General features: G+C 37.5%; 2 protein-coding genes across 2 annotated transcripts; one reads left to right on the top strand and one right to left on the bottom strand.

The window, feature by feature from the left end:
- Positions 1–251: 251 nt before the first annotated feature.
- Positions 252–3757, top strand: LOC127807343 (uncharacterized). The gene is made up of 2 exons (XM_052345085.1): positions 252–410; positions 1440–3757. The coding sequence occupies exon 2, from the start codon at positions 1474–1476 to the stop codon at positions 3463–3465; it is 1992 nt and encodes a 663-aa protein (XP_052201045.1). The 5' UTR covers positions 252–410; positions 1440–1473; the 3' UTR covers positions 3466–3757.
- A 1021-nt stretch (positions 3758–4778) lies between these two features.
- On the bottom strand, positions 4779–10772 carry LOC127807883 (polyadenylate-binding protein RBP45-like). Its single transcript, XM_052346071.1, has 7 exons — positions 10318–10772; positions 8735–9185; positions 7017–7066; positions 6780–6910; positions 6588–6684; positions 6223–6387; positions 4779–5126 (listed from the first exon to the last, which is right to left on the bottom strand). Exons 1-7 carry the CDS (start codon positions 10663–10665, stop codon positions 5124–5126), a joined length of 1245 nt encoding a protein of 414 aa, XP_052202031.1. The 5' UTR covers positions 10666–10772; the 3' UTR covers positions 4779–5123.
- Between the last annotated feature and the right edge of the window lie 1056 nt (positions 10773–11828).

Raw genomic sequence — 11828 nt, 5'->3', positions numbered from 1 at the left:
TATCCAATCCAGAGCGACTATACGTACGGGGATGCATGGGGATGAGATATCCAATCGCTTTGCTTTGGAATTACAAGTAGCAGATCAGCAATAAATGCAAAAATTCATTTTCTTTTCTACAAACTGAAAATTTTCTTCCGGCTTTCGGCTGCCAATTCAAATCCCCCCCACCCCCCACAAATTACGCATCCATCGGCGAACGTTTCATTGAATTTATTTAGCAGCAGTTTCTCGAATATAACCATTTTCGGGGGAAATTTTCGACTCTTGGAATCCCTTCTCTCATTGTACGTACGCGTCAGTAATTCCATGAAAATCTTTAAAAGCAAAAGAAAGCGACAAATGGGTTCGCGAGCAAGGGATTCTACGATCTCAAATTGATGCCATCGTCACTCTTCGTGTTGCTCTTTGTAAGTTCTTCCGACCTTTGTTTCCTATTCATTTACGTAATTAAGCTTGATGTCTTGTTTTCTATTCTTTTTTCTGGGTTTCCTCCTGTGATAATAAATCATGATAAAAGATGAGTTGCATATGTTAAATCAGTTGGGTTTCCCGTGATCCCCCCCTCCGTTGGGCAGATTTCAAACTGTAGGGAAATCGTGGGAAATCAATTAAATGTTGAATCTGGAAGTTCTTTTGATCCAATCCAGGGTTACGTTGGGTTTCGCTTCATTCACCAAATTAGGGTTCTGATCTTTTCGATTCTTGAATTTGTGACTGGAAATCGTATCTATGTATCATCCTGTATGTGGGTTTATTTTACTAGTTTTTCTACTCTTGGATTTGCTCATTATCTGTCGCCCTTAATTTCAGATTCATTTATTTCCATGGCCGTCTAATGCTAGATTATTAATGAAATAGTGCAGTAGTATCCATTCAACAAACTTTGTTTAATTTAAGAATATACCAAGAAAGTTTGGTGCACATCTATATGTACTTAAATGTTGAATGAAGGCTTATTGCTGAGGAAAAGTTTTGAAAGAAGCCTTGCAGAAGTGGGAATCTATGATCCACGAAAAATTTTTGGGGACAGTGTTTTCAACACGTTTCTGTTTTCGAAACAATAAAAAGCATTTTTAGGTTATTTTTATAATTTTAAAAATATTTTATGATTATTTTGTGGTATTAAAAAAAATCAAAAACTCATTTTCATTCATGAATAAAAGTAAAATAAAAAAATCATCTCCAACTCAAAGTTTTTTAGTCTTTTTAAAATTTGTTTCCAAAATTTTGTTTGAATATATCCTGAAATTTATGTTTATTTTTAAATTAAATAATTATTTTTTATAATTTTTTATATAAAAATTATATTTAAAAAAACTTTTGATATTTTTTAATTTACGTGTTTATTTCATATCTTTACTTTTTACTTTTTTAAAAAATAATATATTTTTATTTTCATATCCTATTTTATCCATTTTTTATTTCCATTTTCGTAGAAGCGAGGTGGGAATTTTGGATCAAGCTTTGGAGATGGATGGACAAAATAAGCACCCAGTCACTGCCTATCCGGTAGAGCTGCCAGTGAAGCGAAAGCGTGGTCGTCCACGCAAGGATGAAAGTCTCGTCCTGCAGCAGCAGGAGAGAACACAGTTACAGCCCCCTCAACTTCCCCTGCCCGGAGAAGTGAGAAGTAATCCACAAGCTGAAGTTGATCCGGGTGATGGCCCCAGTGATGAGATGCTGGGTCAGGTGGTTTCCGGCGTGATTGAGGGCTCATTTGATGCCGGATATTTCCTTTCTGTGAGAGCTGGTACTTGCAGCACTCTCCTCCGGGGTGTCGTGTTCCAGCCTGGGCTCTTCACTCCCATTACTGCAGCAAATGATGTTGCTCCCGATGCTAGGATGTATAAAAGAAGAGAGTTTCCAAATCCAGTCCTCGACCCCCAAGGGCAGGCCAATTCTTCCATCCCACAATCAGAGAAGAAGAATGAGCAGCAGCAGCAGCAGCCTGCCCAGTTGGAGAACAAGGAGCCTGCACCGCCAGCCCAGGTCTTAACTTTTGTGGGACAGCCGGGGTCTTCAACCTCACTTGCTAGCCAATCTGCATCTGATTTGCCAAAACAAGAGGCGGCAGCTATGCCCCAGAACAATCCTAGCCAATATGCCTCAGTTAAGGTACCTCTGGCCGATACATTCCTGAAGAATGATATTGTTGATTCCATGGGAGGAAACGACAAGCCACAAGAAATATCTGAGTTTGGACTTGTGAATAAATCAAGTACCCATCAGCTTCAGTCTGTTGTTCCGTTTCCCCTTGCTAACCTATCTTCCCCTGGCAAGCTGTCTGTGATTGATTCATTGTCGAAGAATAGCTTGTGTGCCTCCATGGGAGAGAAAAGTTTGCAGCAACAGAACTCTGAGATAGGGCTTGACAACCCATTCTCCAAGCAACTGCACTCAAGCACCACTCCATTTACACTCACTCCCCATTCTGCTTCTGTTGTCATTCCTTTTAATAGTAACTTGCCGAAGAACAACTCAGGCGCTTTTCTGGGAGGAAAAGATTTGCCACAACAGAATTTTGATTACGGGCTTGAGAAACATTCGATTACGCGGTTGCAATCATGTTTGCCATTTTCGCTTGCTAGTGGAGATGCCTCTGCTACATTGCTGCCCCTGACTGATAATTTGGCGAAGAATGACTCCAGTGCTCTAATGGAAGGAAAAGACATGTCAATCCAACAGAGAAGATTTGAGGCTTCACTTGCTGAAAATCAACCTGCCTCTCACTTGCAGAGAGGGTCACCATTTACACTTGCTAGCCAATCCAACACGTCCATGGTAGCCCAAACTGATAACTTGACAAAGGATGAACTGGGTGGTGCTCCCCTTTTAGAGAAGAATATGCAACAACAGATTACTGAGATTGGACGGGAGAACCTTTCAAATCCTCAGTTGGATGGTAGTAGGATGACAGAACAGGATGAGATAATGCAGGAATTTGAGGCTTCAAACCTGCTAGAAAGGCAAAAGATCGATGTACAAGGAACGAAAGACATGATACTTGATATTGGATCTGAACTGACACTCGACATCTTTCATGGCAAGCCGAGCAGCTGTCAGGTGCTTCAAGTTCAGGATCAGGCTGTTGATTCTGGGCTTCTGTCGACTGAGTTAGCTCACAGTGGACCAAATGGCATGAATCTTGAGCTTCACCAGGCACTGCTAAGTGTTAAACCGGGACCTGTGCTTCCTGAAAAGCCTATATCTGCCAAAAATGAAACACAAGGAGCAGAGTCAGTGCCACCCTACAGTTTGGGGAGAGATGAAATTTTTGAAAATGAAAAACCGATGAGCGATGCAGCCGACGACATCATCGGAGCTTCTCAGCCAGCACCAGATGCCAAGGAACAAATCAGGACCATTGAAGAAGCCACCTTTGAAGAAGCCACTCCTTTGGAACCTGAGGTTAATTGCATTGGAGGAAGTATTGGCAAAGACCAATCAAGCAAGCTATATTAATGCAGGGAAAAGCTGTTTTGACTGAAAATGATGTGGGTTCTTGTTCTTGAATAAAACATTTAACCAGCCAGCTACTAAGGGAAAAACTGAAAGAAGTTAAGCTAAGGGTTAAGAGCTTTTTATGTTTCTTTTCTTTAGAAACATTTACTCTTCTTAATTTCCGTATGTTTTGGACCAGCATCTTCCTCCATTTAGTGCGGGTCATGTATTGGCTTCTGCTTGGATGATTCATTTTCTCTATAATTCTGCAATTAAGTATTTTACTGCAAGGCAAATTCTCTTCAATGCTTAGCTGAGGTTTTGAATTATAATTTCCAATTCAAGGTTGATTTGATTAGGCTTTTTGTGACTTGGGTTAATTGTTATATTACAAGAATCACATTTGAATCAAATTCAACTGTGATTTATATCATTTAAACCTTAAATCCTAAACTCTAAATAAATTTCTACTTTGACACACGAAGTCTCGCGGACCATTGATAACAACCTTATTAGTTCATTCACTCTTAAATGTAATAGTCAACCATCCAAATGCCATGAACCTAACTCTACCGAATGCCAACTTGACCCCTCTTACTACTAGAAGAATAGCATATTAGCATCAATATGGACTGGCTGTTTTAAGTCTTGCACGCTGAGTTGAGAAAGGCTATGAGCATTCTTACTGTTGCAAATGCCTTTCTCACTAGGGTGGTTGAGCTATTATTTGCAAGTGACTCATTGTTTAATTCAATAAAAATTTAGTTCAGTTTATTTATTAAAGTAAACAAGTTAAAGGTTAAATTTTTAAAACTCAGTTTATAAACAAATCAAATTTAAGCTCAATAAATCTTGAAAATATGTTCAATAAAACACTTATAAATATTAATAGACTCAATTAAAAAATTATAAATACAATTAATTAAAAATTCACGAATAACATGAAAGATCTCATTTATAAATATATTAATATATTTATTTATAATTTTATAAATATATTTAAAATTATTATATATTAATTATATTATTTAACATAATATGATATATATATAATAAAATAAAATAATAAATTAAATTTAAATAAAATAACTGACAAGCCTAGGTCTGTCGAGCTCAGACGCCAAAGTTCATGTTAAAGCTCAAGTCAAACTTTAAAACTTAGGCCTAAAACTGACTAGCGAGCCGAGCCTAAGCTCGACCAACCTTAAGTTCAATTCGATTGTAACCCTATTTCTCAGGGGTTGGAAGCTAAAGTTCCCCATTTACTGGCATCAGAGAAAAAACAAATCCAAGACGATTAACTAGGACAAATACACTCCCATAGCAACCTCGACTTTTCAAAAGAAACAACAGCTGATTCCATAGTCAAAACGCATCAATGTTAATTAGGTGAGTCTTCGGATCAAGAAACAGAGAATTTGAGTGAAATAGCCCAAGGCTCACGTTACATACACTACTACTAGTAGAGCAGAAAAAACAAAAATAAAACAGCCCAAGATTGAAATAGCACGCCATTAGAAGACACCTCCCCGTCATAGCAGTCTATAAATGCTGGCGCCCAGCAACAGCCAAGCATCCCATGTTATGAACATATATGGCTTTAATGATCCCCCTTCACACACCACCTTAACGGAGAGTGGTCACCATCAACCATTGCTTGTACCCAACAGAACGGAAACTCACTGCAAAATATATCAAAACTCAATTATATCATCGACCCCTGCAGTATTCTAGAGTGGTGTACCATCAATAAAACAGAATACTATTCAATGTAATTTCCTTACCATAAACAACAAAAAAGTTGTGCGACAGATGCGTATTATTCACTCGGATCAGCAAAAAAGAAACACAAACAACTTGCTTTTGTTTCTCTTATAATAATATTATTATACATCATCAAATTACAGCTTGTAAGAACAATGACCTTTCTTTCTTTCTTTTTTTTTAAGTGTGATTAATGAAACTACATGAGATAAAGACAGAAAAAGAAAAGATTACCAACAGACCTAATATCAGTACTCATCTCTAGGTTCATCATTCCCAAGTGAAGCCACTTGACAAACAATGAGGTGTCGCACCAACTTAGAGAGCAAGGGAATTTACAGAAGGCAACAACTCTTTTTATCAGTAAAATCACCAAGGTAAACATCAAATTATATCATTAATTGCCACGAAAAAACTACACAAATTATTATTGACAGCTGCAGCCTTGCCAAAAATTAACCATCCCGTGTTCTATTATTATTATTATAGTGCCATACAGTTTGAGGGGATACTTATCTCAACTGGACCATCAAAAAGATACAACAGTAAAGTTCCAAGCTGCCCTTTAATGACTTTAGTGGGGAAAATAGCAAAGAAATTAGGAACCACGGTTAGCAAGTTCAAATGAGGCTATGTAATTTTTTTCATAAATACAAGAATCTGAACTATTAAATTACAACAATAAACAATTCAACACAAGCAACTTGCTTAAAGTTTTTTTTTTTTAATGCAGAGGAATCAAATTGCATAAATATAAGAATGGACAAATAGATTCAACCCTCTCATATCTTAAGTTACCTTTCTTTTATACGTCACACTGCCATACTTAGCAGCTTAGACACGTTAGATATGATTCTCTGGGATACTACACCTTCTAATTACTAGGAGAAAGGGCCACAAAGCCAAGAATAAAATAAATACAACTTTCAAACATCATTTATATTTACACCTATAATAAAAGAGCAACAATGAAAGAGGCCAAAGCCATTTAAGAAAGAACACATAATATCTTACCTGCTGCTGCTGTGATGGGGGTTGCTGGTAGTTGCCATACCCAGCATAGCCTCCATAGTACAAATTGGGATCTTGAGCAGCAGCAGAATAGCCATAAGTTCCATATCCCTGTGTATATCCATAATATCCACCATTCCACTGGTTTGAATCCACCTGAGGTTGAACCTGAACAAAACAATAGGTTTGATATTTAACACTTCATGAGAAAATACGAAAAAGGTAACTGTACAAAGCACAAACTTAGTTTTCTAGAACATGAACTTGAACAAAGCTTAGATGGATATTTACTACTAGATGAGAAAATAAAAAAAGGCACTTGAACCCAAAAGGAAGCACAAATTTAGTTAGCCTTAGATGACATGAACCTGCTTGTTTGATGGATTTCGACCCCATGAAAGTCGAATATTTTGCCCACCCAACTGTGTTCCATTTAACATCCTTAGTGCTTCCTCGGCAGAATGTCTGCTTAACAAATGCATGGAAAACAACAAAGTCCCTCATATTTGTAATCATAATGATACCAAAAAAGGAAAAAAGTTAAAGTAGACCTTGCTCACCTGTCAGCAAATTGAACAAAACCACATCGTTTGCCCGGTGGTATTTTCACATGGACTAACTGCCCATATGGGCTGAAAATTTGCCGGAGTTGGTCATCAGAAACATTATCATTCAAACCACCAACAAATATCTGCAAATACAAATACAGACCACAAATATAACAGAGCCCTCTCCTCAAAAAGAAGAGAGAGAGAGAAAGAGATCTTCATTAAAAAAACAGGGGAGAAAGTACACACAGTAGTATTATTTGGATCATCCTCACTTTGAATTCCCTGAGTATTCTGAGCTGCAAACAGGAAAGGCATAGTTCAAGAAAATGCAGGCATAGGAATGGCTATAAATAATGGGGAAAAAACTGCAGGAAGTTTTGTCTAACATATCTGTTAGAGCAAAGACACCATCAACCCCCCCCCCCCCCTGTTCTTCAGCACACACACACACAAACTAGAAAACAAATATATACACACACAACAATCTATATATACATATAACAAGCCTTTATCCCACTAGGTGAAAATACATATAAACATTCAGGGGGGAAAAAGTACACAATACACAACAACAAAAATCAAATCACATGCCTTAACCCCACCAGTTGGGAAAGTAACACAGCACACGTTGAACAAAAAAAAGGAATTCCTGCAACAACAAGATATAGCCATTTCCCCAAGATAGTAATGAAATGGAAGGTGGTGGAATCGCAAACCCTATGTATTCAAGAATGATTAGACTTCTGAGGTGTACTACCCAACTATGGGCTCCTGATAAGTAAAAGGAAACTGTTGTGACCATAGATATTTCAACTGGTGCATCAAATTTAAGATGACACATTGATTGGACAAGAAAAAAGTTGGGCACTACCACACGCTAGTCAATAAAATTAAACACAAGTTCCAGATGACTTACCTTGGTAACATGTCTGATTCCCACACTCTCTAAAAGTGCAAGCTCCACAGGGGCCTTGAACAGTTGACTATTGAACATTTATAATGTTTCTAAAAGACAAATACCATGCAAAAAAATACATATAGATATATATAACTTTACAAGACAGATGAACTTAGCATTTGGAGTGGATAGAAAGCTGAAATTCAGTGGGGCTGGACCATGTTCAAAGGGAAAATTGGTAAATGTGGTACAAAGAGAACCTTTTCTGACAGGAAATAAATCGAAATAAAATCAAATAGAAAGAGGATTTATTCTTTCAGCAAATACTGCAGGAATAGAAGGGGAAATTAAAACATTAACAGTAAAGTAGATGACACAGGATATGATGTGCCAAAAAGCAGTAAATCTTCCGGCTGATAGATGAAAAGGCAATGGAGAACAACTGAAGTGGAAAATGATACATAATCAACTGACTACTCAATCAATAAAAAGAACTGTAGAGTGTAGAAAGAACATAAAAGGAAACTGGAGAAAGAATTTGAAAGTTGTAGCATAACCAATGCCACGATGAAGTAAGGAACTGATACAGAGGGCAAAGAAATGACATGAAAAGTAAAACTGACCTACACAAGGCCATGCAATATAGGGGCAACCATTTTGGCTGAAATCAGTTCCCGGCCCCTAAATGGTAGAGCCTCTTGACATCCTGCTTCGAAAAAACAATTTTATGAGTTGTTGCACGTTTTATTATTTATATTTCTTAATGCCCGAAATACCAAAAGGAAATTGCTGGAAGGAAATGACTTTCATAGTTGATGCTTCGTCTGAGAACCAAGAGCTTAACTGAAAGAAACACTAAATAATCTCAAGGAGAATGGATGTAGAAATACTTAGAAAACACACTGAATCCATCATACCATTCCAAAACACAAATGAGAAGAATCATAACATAAGATCACATATGCACACCAAGACTGAAGATTTCTAGCACAGTAACATCATCATGTTGATAACACACTTATCAGATGCACATGAATTGCACAATTTTATGGTATTGCAGACTTACGCAGATTCTTCTTGTTAGCTGGCCCAATACGCATGGGCCTGGTTGAACAAAATTGTCCATTCATTTCATTCATTGCACGTAATTGTTCATTTTCATCTCCAAACTTAACAAACCCATAGCCCTTTGTTCGTCCAGTCATCCTATCAGTCACGACCTTTGCACCCTTAACAGATGGATAGTGGGCCCTGAAAGTCTCTTGTAGCATGTAATCTGTAACATCAGATGCCAGGTCTCCAACAAATATGGTGAAATCAGGAGTACCATCTGAACGCTTTTCACCAGCACCAAATGATGCCCAGTTCAGTCTGTAATTCTGCTCAGCATTTGGCATCTGGGAACCATTGTACGCTTGTAATGTTCTCTCTGCAGCAGCGTGACTTACAAACTCAATAAAGCCATAGCCTTCAGATTGACCAGTTTGCTTATTACGGATTACTTTAGCCGAGACAACCTGCAGAACATATACCTCCAGTAAGTAGCCATAAAAGGAAGGGGCAAAGGATCTTAAAAGCAAACAAGGATTGCCTGTGTTACCATTAGATCCACGTTAACAGGCACAAACTGGTCAGTGATAACAATAGAAACAATGATTTCACAGCAGCATCAATAGATACAGCACTATCTCCACAGTAGTGACTTGAAAACTACAATTCACAGTGGTACAGGTAGGTAAAACACATCTCTGCAGCCGTGGCTTAAAATCACAATGGGTTATGGACCTGAAACTCCTAACCATACAAATACCGATGTCACAGTAAGGCCATGAGTTTCACTCTGGTCAAACGTGCTATTTGCTTTCAAGTTATAGATTTCTGGGAAATAAGATTGCAAAAGCTTTAAAAGTGTCATACTATACTAAAAGCTAGGATATTTTGGGGTTAGAATAATTTTGCCATTAGGTGTTGGGAAAAAACTATGCGCTTATTACTAGCTGAGTTTAGCCCCCCAAAAAAAATCAAATAAAACAAAGAAGCACTCATAGACATGTAGGAATGCATAATAGTATCACTTGTCAGTTCATTGGGATGATTGACTGAGCAGATACTGGCACTAGAAGACCTGCAGCAGAATAAGTTTCATGTAAATACTAAATAATCTCTTAAAACCAACCCAAAGCATAAAAACTAAAAACAAAACCCAGTCGTTGAGAACACAGCACGCCATACGCTAACCTTCCTCCGACACACCCCCCCCCCCCCAAAAAAAAAAAAAATTAATAATAATAAATAAATAAAATAGCAATGAACATACAGAATTTCTTGAAATAAAGATTCATTTTCTTTCACTTGCCGTTGGTCATGTCATTCTTTCTCATTGTCGTGTTACCTTCTTTCTTTTTAATTTTCTTTTTCTCTTTCTTTTTCCCCTCAAGTAAGATGCTGTTTAGTTGCTATCGTGAAAGAAATTTCATACGGACAAATCAATCTTTTGCTAAACCTTTCAGAATAATCTATCAATCCAAAGCACAAGAACCAAAAACAACAAACCTTACAAACACATCACAACCCATATTCCAAAAGAAACAATCTTCATCCCTATCTGCAAAGAAAGATGAACGCACACAACACATGATAGGTCGTTACCTCGCCAGAATGGGCGAAAGAACTCAGGAGATACTGCTCATCCATCCAGTACTGGAGATCCCCGATCCAGAGCGTGCGGATCTCGTCGGCGCTGGATGGCTGAGTCGCTGGGTACTGGGCCTGCGTCCCGGCCGCCTGAAGCTGTGGCTGCTGCTGCTGCTGCTGCTGGTAATACATCTGGGCCTGCGGCTGATACTGAAAATGTTGTTGCGGCTGATTGGGCATCGGCCATGGCTGTTGTTGTTGTTGCTGCTGCTGCTGCTGTTGGTATTGGAGGTGGTGGTGGTTCTGCTGGTGCTCGGCCGGGGCCATCGGCTGCTGCACCATATTCGGCGCTGGTTGCATCATGTTTCCAGAAACCCTAGCGGCGAGGAAAAGAGAAAAGAGGGAGAAAGTTGAAACGGCGCGCGGTAGAGAAAGGGGAGATAAACTCTTGCGCCAACCCAAGTGGATGCGGGTAAGGCTGACGGAGTCTTTTTGTCTTTTGCCAAACGCGCCTGGCAACACGCCCCCTGAGGCGTGTTTGTTTGGATCCTCTTATTTACTATCGAATTTTTCCTTTTTCTTTTTTTATTTTTTAGTCTTTTTTTAACTTTCAGATTATATGTACACTAAAATAATTTCATGTTTTAAATTTCATTTTAGAATAAAGAATTTTATAAATTGATTTAAACAAACAAATAAAAATATGTTAGGGCAAAGTTGACCAAATCCAAACAAGGCATAAGTGCACCTATTTCATCGTGTACTTCAATTGAAATGTTGGACTTAGTATTAATCTAATTATGAAATATAATCCAAATGTCTCAGCTCACTTCCAAGTTCACAACTAGTATTAACAAATTTAATGTTTCCAATTCAATGTTCGATCTCGTTGAATTAAGTCTCTGTGCCCAATTGTAGAACTTGAAACTAATTCAATGTTAATTAAGTTTAAAAAATAAGAACTAATTCCAAATGAGATTAAAACTAAAAGACCAATGACATATTCGCCCCGTTTGTCGCAACTTAATTAAAGAAATTATAACTTATAACTTTTTAAATTATAACTTCTAAAACTTATAATAAATTGTGAATCTTTTTGCTGCACCTTCTTAGAAGTTGTGGTTAAGTAGTTGTGGTGTTTGATACCATAAGTTGTAAAATAACTTATTTTTGTATAATTGTTCATAATACCCTTAGTAGTTATAGAATGATAATTTAAAAATTAATTAGTGTATATATATAAGTTTCAAGTGTTATAAAAAAATTAATTAAAGTATAGAGAGAGAGGAAGATGACGAGAGAGATGAAGAGATTTAAAAATGGAGATGGCGGTGGAGAAGAAAAACCCATGATTGCGTAGGCAATAGGGTAATTCTTTGCTAAAAATAAGGGTAAAATTGTCATAAAAATGTAATTATTTAAGCAGAAGTTGTAAAAGCTGAGGTACCCTAGTTTTGAAAAAGCCAACTTTTACCCCTTCTAAAAGCTAGTAGAAACTATAAGTTATAATTCTATAAGCTAAAACA

The sequence above is a fragment of the Diospyros lotus genome, chromosome 8 (assembly GCF_014633365.1).
Source record: "Diospyros lotus cultivar Yz01 chromosome 8, ASM1463336v1, whole genome shotgun sequence".
Classification (NCBI taxonomy): Eukaryota; Viridiplantae; Streptophyta; class Magnoliopsida; order Ericales; family Ebenaceae; genus Diospyros; species Diospyros lotus.
This window is presented reverse-complemented; position numbering and strand designations above follow the sequence as displayed.

Coding starts and splice junctions, on each gene's coding strand:
- LOC127807343 (XM_052345085.1), top strand. CDS start 1,474: ATGGATGGACAAAATAAGCACCCAGTCACTGCCTATCCGGTAGAGCTG.
- LOC127807883 (XM_052346071.1), bottom strand. CDS start 10,665: ATGATGCAACCAGCGCCGAATATGGTGCAGCAGCCGATGGCCCCGGCC. Junction 9,186..10,317: donor CTTTCGCCCATTCTGGCGAG/GTAACGACCTAT, acceptor TATGTTCTGCAG/GTTGTCTCGGCTAAAGTAAT. Junction 6,388..6,587: donor GAAATCCATCAAACAAGCAG/GTTCATGTCATC, acceptor TGTTTTGTTCAG/GTTCAACCTCAGGTGGATTC.